This window comes from Limanda limanda, chromosome 23 (genome assembly GCF_963576545.1).
Source record: "Limanda limanda chromosome 23, fLimLim1.1, whole genome shotgun sequence".
Lineage (NCBI taxonomy): Eukaryota > Metazoa > Chordata > Actinopteri > Pleuronectiformes > Pleuronectidae > Limanda > Limanda limanda.
The window spans coordinates 5,717,122-5,731,500 of record NC_083658.1 but is presented as its reverse complement, the minus strand read 5'-3'; the positions used below and the strand labels follow the sequence as shown (position 1 = coordinate 5,731,500).

General features: G+C 42.2%; 1 protein-coding gene across 2 annotated transcripts in view; it reads left to right on the top strand.

Moving 5' to 3' along the window:
• LOC132996775 (fibroblast growth factor 14-like) overlaps positions 1 to 11,769 on the top strand; it is a 43,234-nt gene extending 31,465 nt beyond the window's left edge. For both annotated transcript variants that reach the window (XM_061067131.1, XM_061067130.1), the window contains exons 4-5: positions 11,334 to 11,532; positions 11,621 to 11,769. In XM_061067131.1, coding sequence (XP_060923114.1) covers positions 11,334 to 11,532; positions 11,621 to 11,769 — 348 coding nt within the window. The remainder of the gene's footprint in view (positions 1 to 11,333; positions 11,533 to 11,620) is intronic.
• Positions 11,770 to 14,379: the final 2,610 nt, after the last annotated feature.

Sequence of the window (14,379 nt, the reverse complement as noted above, 5' to 3'; positions counted from 1 at the left end):
AGACAGAAAAGAAGAACGATGGAGAGAAGAAAGAAGATGGAGAGGAAGGAGGACGAAACATGTAGAGGCATCAAGGTATGAAGAGATGGAGAGACGGGAGGAAATGGTACATAATATAAAGAGGAAGAAAGAAAATAGCTGTGGACCGGGATAAGAGGAAGAGAAAGAAAGGAGATCTGTGCTGCGCTGCTCGTCTTACTCCGCCTGTCGCTGAAAGTCACAGATGCATGAGGGCTGCCTGTAAATAATTGAAGAGGGGGAGTTCCCCCCAACACACACACACACACACTAAACACACTGAATACACACTGTAGAAATCCCCTCTAAAGCTGCGTCGACGGAAAATGTGAATGTTTGATCATGTTCCAGTTCAGCGACTGAGGTGCAGGCAGCGACATGACAACAAATACATAAATTAAATACAGCAGGTCTAATTTATCGTGATGCCACCGCTTCCTGATGTTTAATTGGTTGCTGCTGTGAAGGTCCCGACAAGTGTTCTGTGCGGTGACAGTGCCTGCGCTGACGCTCATTAAACATTATATTGCAGTTTGTTTTATCCTGGTCGTTCGCTTTAATGTATTTTTGTAATTGGTTCGGTTCAGGTTCACACCCACCGAGCAGCTTATTTATTGAGTTTCTCCATTTCTTTTATCCTCCCAGCTTTCTTATTGTGGAGGTGTCAGGAAGTCGATACAAATCAGATTCCGTCCCTGTAACTCTGCCAAAAACACACGGGGCAGTTGTCACTACTCTTTGTTATAATGTGATCCAGATAGATCATTAGTCTGCAGCGTTTGGCCCTCAGAAGAACTTTTATGTTTCAATATGTTGGGTAGAAGGTGTTAATACATCTCTTCCTGCTCTTTCTTGGTTTGTTTATGTTCACTCATAAGTGTTAAGTTTGTCTGCTGCTGCTCCGAAAGAAAGGTTACAAACACAAAGAAGAACAAATAACCTGAGATTCCTGTATTACATACATTTTGCTCTTATTTTAAGTTAATGGCTTTAATTTGTGTAATTACTTGAAAAGGTTTCCATTCTCTGAAAACAGCCTTTTCTTATTTTCTTATGTTTGTCAATGTAGCAGCCTATTACTATGATAATTGCAAATTCTATTTTATACCCACCCGCTGTCTCAAAAATATACATTTAGGACATGTCCTTGAGTGGTGTGTTCTCCATACAGCAGAGTATGGCTCTGCTTTCAATGAGATTCTTTATCCTCTAATTGCAAAGTGTTAATGATATGCTGCAAACTTAGTTATACATGGTAGGACCTTCTTATTAATCCCAGATCCCGGGCATCTGGCGGTGTGTGGTTGTGCATGCACGTGCGGCGTGTGCACGTGTGTGGGTTTTTGGTGTGTGCACGTGTGTGCGACTAACAGATGGCACAGTGCAATGAGCTGCAATGTGATAATTATGGAGCATGCTGGGGAAAGGGGGCTGGAAAAAAAAAGGTGCTGATGAGTTTGAGACTTGGTGTGTGTTTATGTGCGAATAGAGTGAGGAGAGTGTGTTACTGTGCAGAAATGTATTAAAATGCACATGTCTGTGTGTGTGTGTGCATATGTGTGTATGTCTCAGGGTTGTTAGGGAGGTGTCAGGATGTCGGCACAGAGGTGACAGAGGAAATTGAGTTTCCTCTAATACGCTGCTATTGCTGCTACTCCTACTACTACAAGAATAAGGTGAGACGGGAGGATAAACAATAATATGTGAGGGATGAAATGATGTACAGGATTTAAAAAGGCTTTCCTGTTGCAGAAAAATTCCCAGACGAGACAAACAAGAACATTTGAATCTCAAGTACATTTTGTGGATGTAATGAGATAAATACGGTCATGTCATAATGTCTAGATCATGCCTGAGGCTCTTGTGAGGTTATCTTTTTGAAATCTGAATAGTGCTGACTGTCCACCAACCAAGATAAGAAATGGAAATGAATTCCGCCATGCCAACTCCTCTGAGTCAGACTGTTAGAGCCCCGGTCTGTCTGCTCGAGAGGCCCCGGGAGCCCAAACACCATCAATTCAAGTCCACTCTCGATCCGTCTCTTCCATCCGCATGTTGCTCCTCTTGTTTATTTGCTGATACTCTTATCTTCTCTTTCTACTTCTGTCTCTTTAAGTCCAGATATCTTCAGGACACAGAAACGTCTTTAAGTACTGCAGGGGTCGGCAAATACCCTGCAGTCGTTTTAGTTTAAAAAAGATTTAATTTGAGAAATCCTTCAATATACAGGTGAAGCTTCACAGCATGGACAGCTCCTGGTGCTGAAATGAAGTCAAAGAAATAACACTCACTATTATAAAGAATATGAAATCTCTTCAAATTTCATCCTCCACTATTGAATCTCACACATACTTTTTTTTTTTTTTTTTTTTTTTTAAATATGTTTATTATTTTCCAGAATGAAAAAGGAACACAGGACAAACAAAAAAGAAAAGGATAAGAAAAAAAAAAAACTCCCACCCCAAACTAACAAATAAACTAAAAAGCATGAACAGGATCAGCACATCCTAGTAATGAATTAACAGAAGCCACAGTCATGACAATAAATTAAACATACAAATTTACAAAAGACTACACAAAGTGAAGAGTAAACTAAAAGATACACACATCAGGCGTTTCACAATGATCCATACTTTAGTCCTTTCCTTGAAACAGTTGCAGTACAGGGTCCCACATCCTATCAAATATGTCTCCCCTGTCTTCATTATGAAGTCTCAGTCGCTCCAGGTGAAGCATATTTGCCATTTCTCTCAACCACTGATCGTACGTGGGTGCAATGTCAGACTTCCACCCACGAAGAATTATCTTCTTCGCGATCACAGTTCCAAATAGGATAGCTTTTTTCTCATATTTATTGGCAGAAGACAAAGGGGTGGTTGCCCCGAGAATGGCTACAAATGGATCCGGCTCCCAACATTTCCCATAAGCCGTAGAGAAGCAGTGAAAAATACTTTTCCAGTATGTGTACAGTTTACTGCATAACCAAAAAGAATGCGTTAAGTTACCAGTCATAGACTTGCATCTGTTACAAATGGGTGAAACATCAGGAAAGAAACTTTGCAGTTTTTCTCTGGAATAATAGAGCCTATGCACCGTCTTAAACTGAATAAGGCAATGTCTGACATTCACAGAGCAATCATGTACACTTTTTAAACATTCATCCCATATTTCATCTTCCAGTTCTGCATTCAGCTCATCTGTCCATGCCTGTCTAAGACTCGCTGTGTTCAACTGTGTATTGTTGTGCAAGATCCGGTAAAAGAACGAAACTGCCCCTTTAGCAGTAAGTTCAAATTTGTTTATTGCCTCAAGGGCCTCATGCTCTACCAGTATCTCAAAGCCAGGTAAATGCATCCTGACATAATTCCGAATTTGAAAGAATCGAAAAAGGTCAGATTTAGGAATGTCATATTTAGCTACAAGTTGTGAGTATGAGGCAAAAATACCGTTAATGTACAAATCACCTATGTTGCAAATGCCTTTCCGCTTCCAGAGAAGGAAAACACTATCAGACAGACCTGGTAAGAAGGAATGGTTTTCACATATTGGGGTATCCAAGTAGGTTTTTGGAGCCTCAATGTAATGTTTTATCTGCTTCCAGATTCTTATGGTGTTGCCAATTACAAAGCTGTTATTAAAGCATGCCTTTTTAACAGCAGTGGGACTGTTAAGAAGAGCGGACAGTGAAGTTTTTTTACAAAGCATTCGCTCCATACTCAACCATGCAGGGCAGGAGTCTGCCTCAGAAGCGGGACCCTTCTTCCACCATGCGAGAATGGATAAGTGCGCAGCCCAATAATAAAACTTAAAATCCGGCAAAGCAAAACCTCCTACATCCTTTGGTTTTGATAGGTGTTTTTTAGAGATTCTAACTGTTTTATAACTCCAGATGAAAGGTATTATAATTGAGTCTAATTGCTTGAAATATGACTGCGCATTAAAACATGGGATGGATTGGAAAAGATGGAGAAAGCGGGGTAGTACTATCATCTTGATTGCATTTATCTTTCCGATCATGGATATTGGGAGGGTTTTCCAAAACTCGATATTGGTTTTAGCTTGGTCAATTTTGCTTTGCCAGTTCACTCGGAGGAGATCATTTGGGTTTTTGGTGACAGTCACTCCTAAATATTTAAAAGCTTCATAGGATTTTTTAAATGGAATGGATTGCAAATATGCGTTGTTAAATGATGCGGAGACTGGCATAAGTTCGCTTTTCTCCCAGTTAATAGAGAATCCTGAGAGACTGCCAAACTTATCGATGAGAGTCAGGAGAGGAGGTATTGATACTTGTGGCTGGGAAATGAACAAGAGAATATCGTCCGCATATAGCGAAAGATGATGTTTATAACCAAACATGTCGATGGGAGAGATTAAAGGGCTTTGCCTGATACTAGCAGCAAGTGGTTCGATGATAATGGCAAACAAAAAGGGGGAGAGGGGGCAACCTTGACGGGTCCCACGGTGAACTGCAAATGGAGTATTATTATATATATTATATATTATATAATCAGAATATTCTGATTAGTAATAACTGATGCGGTCGGATGTGAATAAATTATTTCAATCCATTTCATGAAGGAGGATCCGAATCCGAATTTTTTGAGCACAGACATCATGTAGGGCCACTCTACTTGATCAAACGCGCGTTGCGCATCCAGTGAAATAACAACTGCCTCTTCTGAATGCTTGGCATATAAGATGTTGAAGAGGCGGCGTAGATTGAAATGCATATGTCTACCAGGCATAAAGCCGGTTTGATCTGGATGTATAATGGAACATATGCAATCTCTAAGTCTATTGGCCAGAATTTTTCCCAGAATTTTGGTTTCGATGGATAATAATGAAATCGGGCGATATGATGACACCATCTGAGGATCGCGGCCTGGCTTTGGGATTAGCAAAATATTTGCTCTATATAAGGTAGGCGGCAAACCTGAAGTTAGCATCGTATGGTTGAACATGCGTAAGAGCAGAGGTGACAACTTAGGGCCAAATTTTTAAAAAAATTCTACGTTAAAACCATCTGGACCCGGCGCCTTGTTATTAGGGAAGGAAGAAATAACCTGCGTGATCTCATCCAGATTGATGTCTTTATCTAGCACATCAGCCGAGTCCAATGATAATTTAGGTAAATCCAGATTCTCAAAAAATGTATCAAAAGCTTGAAAATCTAGGTCGCCCTGTGACTGATAGACATTAGCATAGAAATCGGCAAAACATTCATTGATCTTCATCGGGTCCGTATGTAAGGTACCTCCCTCAGACTTGAAACAATGTATGGCTCTGGAAGCCTGTATTTGCCTCAGCTGGCGAGCTAACAGCCTGTGCGGCTTGTCGCCAAGCTCAAAATATCTCTGTCTAACTTGTTCTAGTAATTTTGATACACTTTTTGACATTATAGAATTATATTCATACCGTAAACATTTTATTAAGTACTTCTGTTTTCTGTTTGGTTTTGTATGAAACTTCTAACTTGGTCAGTTGATCATCAATTTCAGCCAATCTTTTCTTAGATTTTTTTTTCTCTGCTGCCTCATATGATATTATATGGCCTCTAAGGACAGCCTTCATGGCCTCCCACAGAGTGGAATCATCTACATCGCCCGCATCATTGGTGCTTAAATATAGCTCTATTTTGAATCTCACACATACTTATCCTGACCCCTCATTAACGTAGGCTTGAGTCTCCTGCAGTGACCTCAGGGTTCTGACCTGACCCTGTGCTGCATGTCCTCCAAGCTCTCCCTCTCCCCACGTCATGCTGCTGTGCTACCTGTGAACCAACTAGCTCTAGTGCTGATGCACTGCACACACATTTGAGATTTTTTGTAGTAAATGGAGGCTTTTTCTACATTGTGCATCCGTCCTTCCATTTTCTTTTCACATTCTGTACTTCTGTATCTCTCTTACTCTCTGTCTTTCTGTGTGAGATACATGTTTTCTTACAACAGGTTGCTTTGAATGGGTTGACACAAGAGTGTGAGTGTGTACGTAGGCGAGTGCTTCCATTCATTACACAGTCGGTACGGTACTCAGACAGAGTGAGTCCTGTGATGTCTACATCCAGAAAGATGAGAGGGAGGAGGAGTGGCAGAGAGAATACATGTTAGCCATGTGAGTCATGATATTCACGCAGACACACACACACACACACACACATACACACACACTAGAGAAGGAAAGAGTTACTTTTCAAAGGTGCCGCTCTGTGAACAATGACATTAAAGTAGCACAGGGCCCAGACGCAGACATCACACTCAAAGAGCGACACCATGGAATATAATGAGCTGAGTCAATAAAGGAAGTGAGAAGTTTACAGACATTCGCTCCTCTCTTTCCCGAACTGGTCCTTACAGCGCGTTGCTGCAGCTGTAACGCACCTGATCCCATTAAGAACCGCACTTTTTCATAACAGTGTAATTGGATGAAGTGGTTGAGGAACACGCTGAGAGCGACTGTGTGATCATAGTCAGATTCCTGCTTTGATTCCTTGTGTCAGGGCCGCAGGATGTCCTTACATTCCCTCCTCTAACCACGCTCTTAACTCTTTTGTTGTCGCACTTTTCTTCCACTCCTCCGCCTTCTTCTCCGTGGGCTTCTTTTCTTTAGAATGATTTGTTTACCCACAATTCCCCTGGGTAATTAGTGCTGTGATAATAACTGGTGTTGGAAATAAACACACCCACTCGCTAAGCAGCGCACACAAACAGACACAAACTTGAGCAAACGCAGACACATGTATTTACATACACATAGGGGTGAAATAAAACAACTTATTAGTTTGAATTAATGATAAAAAACATGACAAGGTTGAAGAGGTGTGTTTCTCAGTAGCGTATTTTATTAAATATCATTTTGATTATTCTTGTATTTTTTTCATAGTGTATTGATTCCAACTACATCACACAGCCACAGCCACTCTCAGGTGATACATCATTTATTTAGGCTGCAGTATTGAAATGTGACGATATTATGTACATTTCTTTAACCTTTAACGTGCTTGGTTAGTATCTGGAAATTTTCCTTAAAAACTGGGAGAAGAAAGACTTTTCCTCAAGCTGCCGTAGGTTCAATTCCGACCCGGCCCCTTGCTCTTTCTCCCTTTGACGTGCTGTGTAGCAACATTTTTGAGGAGGTGCACATCCCTGCAACCTGCAAGTATCCGTCTATCTGCAGTCACTTAGATAGTCTGTCTTTAGAGTGAGATCTCGGGGTCACCAGCCTGACCTCTCTGCCCTCCATCACAGTATAATGCCACTCATCCAGCTCCCTTTAACAAGACATGTTCCCAATCGAATGTGGATTAAAAGCTTTATTGTTGCGCTTCTACTGGGAGGCTCCCAGTGGCCAGCAGTCAAGCTGTGTCAGCACTGGGCAGCTGATTGCCATGTGTTATTAGTGCAGCCTGGTGCCAAGAGTTAACTCTCTGTTTCCCAGTTGTCGCTTATTTTGAAGTCTTCAAAGCCTCTGCACACCTACAGGCAGGAGTTTACTGTGTCCGAATGAACGCTCCATCTGCATATTCACATGCAGAATCTTTTTATAGAGATTATTGAACACTAAGCATACAACTTCTTCAATGTCCATTTTAAGGCAAAAGTGAGTGCGGACAAATTAGGTTTTGACTGACAGCTCCATTCTCCTGTTAAATGTGTGGCTTCCATGAGGGTCGTTATTTTTTTTTTAGTTTTGTGACATCATAAATTCCCACCTTTGTTCCACACAGCTTCAACCTGGCTAGGTGCAATCAGCCGGGGTAATTAACCACACGTGTGGGTGTGCAGAGGCTTTAATGGATGCGGGACAAAGTGCTGCCTGCATCAATTTAGTCTGTTTTGGAGCTTTGGAGGATATTTAATATGTTAATGGTCTCTGTCTGATTATGGCAGTCTGAAAAACAGCACCTATTCAGCCTAGCTTGTGTGACTGTGTGTGCGTTGTGTTGCACGCATGTGTGTGGCGTATTCTCCTCCACTATATCCCGGCAGTGCACACAGAAATGACAGAGTGAGGGGGGGGAAAAAGAAGAGCGATGAGAGAAACAAAAGATAAGAGAAGGGAGAGAGAGAGAGAATCCCCTGCTGTTTTTCCAATCAGGAGGCGTCGTCCTCCTCACCGAGTGATTTATTCTCTCTTCTCTCCTCCATGTCCTATTTTCCAAGCCCCCCCTCACGCTCTACTCAGCCCCACCCTCCACGTCTTTCATTCATTCTTTCTCCCCTTCTACATCTTCCTGTGGGCAGCTTGAGAACATACCTATTTAGAAATGACGACAGAAACACATTCAGGCAGCCGGCGTTGTTAAAAATGACTCACCTGTAAGGCTCTCGTCTGAAGTAGTTCTCACTGTTCACTCTTTCTTCCGACTCCCAATTTAGTCGGGAATAAAAGCTGCTTCGAATATCAGACATCTTTTTTATATTAAAAGCAGCATTTAAGTATTTATGACCACACTTACTAACAGAAATGGGTGAAGATGATCCTCCCATAACGAATGAATAATGAATCTGGGGTGCAGGCTGGGAATAAATATACGTATTATTAAGTTTATCTAATTCAGGAACGGAAAATACTATGCTATTAACACAAATCAAAGCCATGGTTACTAAAGGAGAACCTTTAATCTGTGGCGGCGTGTTTGTTTGTGTCGCTGACATTGCCAATGAATGGAACACTCATTCATTATCACCTGTCTTGTTTTGTCGCCAGCCAATCATTTAGTCACATTTCCCATCCCGGCGAGCCCTCCTGCACCTCCCTCCATTCATCCCCTAGAGCCACAAGTGTGTGTGTGTGTGTGTGTGTGTGTGTGTGTCTGTCAGTGTGTGATCCCTTGCAGCTGGTGCCACCCAGCCCTACCCTTATTAAGTGTCGTCCTGTGTTAGCATGAGAGCACAAGATGTAACACACTATATGTTAAATACCCATTGCAAGTGTTTGTGTGCATGTTTCTCCCCGTCTGCTCACACACACACACACCCAATGACCCCTCCCTCTCAGCGCTGGTTGGTTGGCACGGCTACAGTGTCGCCTCTCTTCCTCATGTTGCTATGAGACTCGGACCAACAGACCTGAGCTGAATGACAATGTGTCTGTGGCTTGATGGCAAGAGGCCCACAACAACCAATAAGAGACGGTCTAGACAAACACTTCCCATTCTGGGGTCTGGGGACCTCGGGGGTGATTGTTTGGTTTGGCAGGAGACTCCTCCGCCATTTGAGGAGCAGTTTATTACCATTATTGCTTTTCACTTCCTCAGCAGACGTCTCGATGAGGAATATGTGTGCGTCATTAAATGCTAGATAATTATGATAGTGCATTTATGAAATCTGTGTCTGATAAGAAGTATTGGCTCAAGACAGGAAGTCCATTAAAACAATTATTTTCTGTTGTTTTAATGTGAACAGTGAATCATTTAGTGACGAGAGAATAACTCAGCACTCCCCCCCAGCTACAAATCTACTCTATTAGCTCATTGTTTTGGTTTTCACTCAAAACTGCTTTGATAATGGTTTGACCCGCAAAGCAAAGTTAGAGACCTGCTGGTTGACAACATCACATCCATCAGCTAAAGAGAAACAGATCAAGATCAGATGAGAAGCTTTCAATTTACCTGTTGATTTGCAGTTCGACCTTCACCCACGGTCATGAATACAAAAATAAATACAAGCCGTCGAAATTTGTTTCCTACATCTGGTGGTTGGGCCTTAGATGTAGAGGTTCGGACATATGTGGGGAGCTTCATTAAGAGCTGGAAAACATGGCTGAGGAGAGGGATGTCTGGAACCTCCTTCTGACGAGACCCAATTTCAGATTAGCGGAAGACGATGAATAACTTAACTTTGTCCAAATACCAAGAGAAGCTAACAATATAATATATGTACTGGGAAAGATAAACTGTTTGTATCTTGAATATTTACACAATTTCCTCTTCACTGGTTTCATGATTTATCAAGATAAAATGAAAAATATTTTCTGCTTTTTAAATTGCAAATCAATTTTTCCAGTATTTTATTGACTTATTCATTTAAAATAATAATAGTTGCACATCCTTGAAAAGCCCTCCTATCCCAGACTATATTCACTTAATATGAGAAAACGGTGGAAACCTCATACTTGAAATCATACATCATTGACCTCGGCTTTAAGATGTCACTATTGCTTGAGAAACTGCAGGAGGAAATGTCCTCTTCTTCTCTGACCTCCCCTAAAGAAGAATGTTTTATGTCAGGCTGCCTTCTCTACTCGCTGAGAATCCGTCGTCTAGCAGACACTAGATAGAGACAATTTTCCCCCTCTCCCGGTAAGAATAACACCTTGTTTCTGTGTTGCAATATGCTCGGCTGGAGGTGCCAGCACCCATGGAGGAGAGTTTTGACACATAACGGCAAAGCAGATGTGGGTGGGTGGTTGGAATCTTTTGGGCTTTGTGTCCCCAGAATTCAATCTTCTTTTTCTCCCTTTATCTGTTTAGTTTCTTATTCATGTGCACACCGAGGGAGTGTCGGGGGAGAAAGACGGGTCTGAGCAATACACCATAAAGAGAGTGTTTTGCTGCTACTGTCCGTCTATTGCTGGTCAATATGGTTTCATATTTTTTAATAGCAGCTTTCTGACCAGAGAAATGTTCCCAGTTCTGTGTGAGAGGATTTTGTCTAGAGGTTTAATGGGTGAGTTTGAACCCACATGGATTCCTGAGACCAGTACAGCAACAAATATTAACTTGTATGTCAAATAATGAGCTGATTTCAAACACATATGGATCCTGATTCCTCCTGCTGCTGTGTCTATCCCCAATTCTCTCTCCTCATTTCACACTTGTACTCTCCTCTCAATAAAGACAATAAGGCAGAGAAAAGTCCAGTTCGACCTGAAAGGCGTCATATACACTGTGTTTTTAGCCTAAACATCCGCTGTTCTCCTCCCCAGGAGCTGCATTCACACATGGATCGCAGGCTGTTTGTCCGGATCCGCTCCAAAATTGAATGGGAGCTTCCCTGAGTCATGCCACAACCTTCTACAAAAATTCATTGTAGTCTTTTCTGCAGCTTTTGATTAATCCTGCTGAAAAACAAACAGCAATTAAAATCACTATTTTTGTTGTTGAGATACAAATGCGGCCAAAAAAATGCTTAAAATGAAAAAATACAAGCGGAACACTTCAACCAATCTTTTTGTATTTTCTTACAATGATCTTAATATGATTTGATTGATTTCTTTTAGGCAACAATGCAGTATTCTTTTTGTGGAATAAAACACATTCACACTGAACACACTGTAATTTATTTCTGTCTCTTTGTGTTTCTCCTCAGGAACTGTTTACAGCAGAGTGTAAGTTTAAGGAGTCGGTGTTTGAGAACTACTACGTGATCTACAGCTCTATGCTCTACAGACAGAAGGAGTCGGGCCGGGCCTGGTTTCTAGGCCTCAACAAAGAGGGTCAGGTCATGAAGGGCAACAGGGTCAAAAAGACCAAACCAGCTGCACACTTCCTGCCTAAACCTATAGAAGGTAACATACTGCACATGCATGCATTCAACTTATTATTGTTTGGAGTTTGTTTTCTGATTTTGAATCTTTTCTCCTTCCGCTCATCCAGTTGCAATGTACCGTGAGCCTTCACTGCACGATGTAGGGGAGGCGGTGCCTAAAGTCGCCGGGGGCCCGCCTTCCAAAAGCACAACCAGCGAACCCGTGGTCATGAACGGCGGCAAACCAGTCAGCAAACCCAACAAGGAGGCGACATAACCCCGCCTCCATTTTCTCGCCCTCTTCTGTCTGACCAAAGGCCGGGGAAAAGCCAGAGACTCGCCCCACTGCTGCGCTCTCAAAAAAAAAAAAATAATTCAAGCAACATAAGGTAACAAACACAAACAACAACTCAACTTCTGACTGGTCAGCAGTGGGGCCGCACATCCCGCCTCACCTCTGTCCCTATTGGATGGATCAGGTTGCCGGGGGCCGGGGGGACAGAGCGCTGTGGCTGGTGGGAAGAGGAGGAAGAAGACGGGCCGCTGCCAGCCAGATATTTTGGAACTGGGACAGCGGCATGCCCTCGTATTAGAGACTTCTTAAAGGAAAAAGAAAAAAAATCGTCTTCACCGGTATTTTTTTGTGACAATCTATCTATAAGATCGAGGCCCTGTTTCCTCCACTCGCTGCACGGTTTTCTGTTGCCAGGTTTGCTTGCTCACTAGTGGCTTCACATACTCAACCGCTGGGATTCAATCTTTGAGTAAAGCAGATTAAAAGCATCAGCAAACATGTGACAGGGAGAACAAACACTGATGATTCGATTAAGACTTGGCACAGGTCATTCGGTAGAAAGCTTACAATGACATGTACCCTAAAGTGGCACTGTGCATTACATACGAGGCAAACACACCCGTTAAGCTGTCTCTGATTTTCATCACTCGCAGTATATCTCCTCTTATTTGAGACCACTTAGCTTAAAGCATGTTTGCCTTTTCAGCATTCCTTTATAATCTCTCTGTTCGGTGGTTTATTATCCCGCACACACAAAGCACTAGTGATTATCGAGCTACATTGTTGAACAGACAAAAAAATGTATTTCAGTTTCTACCTCTCTTTTTTTTGTTTTATTTCTTCTCTCCCTTGAATGACTGATACGATTCCTGACACAAGTGTAGCTCCGGAGAGGATGTGTAGCTGAAAGCGGACAGAGCTCCACAAAGTCCCTGTAGCAACACAGAGATTACAGGGGGCGTGCTGGCGTCCAAGCAGAACAGTAGCAGTGTTTACATGGAGTAGCATATATGGTTGAAATGAGGGTAAGAGTTAGCAGGGTAAATGAAGGTGATAAAGCCACTATGTGCAGATACTTTCCAAGAACTTTCAAATAAGCACTTGAGGGCTTTAGTGGCCCACTTAGGCTAAGTCCACACAAATACATGTTCGGTTTAAAATGGCGATTTAGAGCTTAGGAACCAAAACAAGGTGCACAGCACAAATGCCCCTCAATCTGAGAGGTCATACACGATTAACAAAGAAGGAAAGAAGAAAATGTGACCTCATTGGGTCTCGCGTAGTATTTAAATATGTCGTTCATTGAGGATGTTGCTCTTGTCTTTACAGTTCGTAAATGTGCAAAGTGCTTTTCATTTACAAGCTTGTCACATTTTTTTTTTTTTTTTATCTTAATCTGAAAAATAAGTACAGCTGTTGGATAAATGTAGTGGAGTGAAAAGTTCAAACTGAAATGGTGACGTAGTTAATAGCAGAAAATTAAAATAGTTAGAGTACAAGTGCCTCAAAATGTCCTCAAGTTTGATACTTGAGGGAAATGTACATTTCCAACACCGGTCTCATGTCTCGGCGTCAGTTTATCTGATATTCCGAGAGGATCCGAGCAAACTTGTAATCAGCTGTGATCACAAGTAAAATAATTTTGGAACTGTGAAAAATATATTTCCCCCGTAGCTAGGTGATCCATTTAGCATTTGAAACAGGGCCTAATTGGAACAGATCTGACTGTTAATGGGCCCTGTCAGATCTGGTCTTCTTTGTTATTTGTTTGATTTAAATTAGTTTATGCATGGTTGGGCTTGCTTCTCTGCAGGACCATGGATCTTTATTTGAATAGCGCTGTAATCGCATTAAAAGTCTTCACATAGTGGCTTTAAATAAGCCTGCACTTTAAAAACTGTTAATTTAAAAGTATACGAAATGTGTTTTCTGGAGCAAAACCATTACAAAACAAATAGCTCTCATTGATCACAGGGGAAAAATATGTGTTTTGTGTGTGCAACGTGAAGCTAGAAGGCATAAAATCAAATGAAATGGATTCCCAAGCGTTGTCCCTCTCACTGTGACAGTCAACATGGCAGCAGTCTGTTCTGGACCTGAATCCTGTTGGACACCCGGGCCTTTCTGTTTACCCCTCGTTCTCTGACATCCAGTCTAGACGGCAATTAACTCCTCAAAAAGTTACACCAGTCGCCAGTCGTACCACTGAGGAGATAATAATACTGTGATCCCACAATTCATGTTAGTGTCAATGACAATGAGGCAGACACATGCTGATGAATATATTCAGTATGACACAGAAACCCTGCGTCTCTTTTGCTTCCCAATTTCGGGCGGAGTGAAATAATCACCGGCGCAACCAGAAGTACAAAGACACAATGAGACAAAGCAGCCGCCCTTGACAAAAATCAAGGCTGCGCGATTAATCCTCCCAATTGTTCCGACATCAAACAAGCTTCAGCCCAAATCAGCTGCACACGCCAGCCTCGGCAACAGGTGCCGCACGTGTCTGTGCCGCAGCTGAGACGCTGCACGCCAGTGAGGCCACTGTAACGTGTTGAGTGTCGTCCCGCTGTGAGGATTACACTCCGT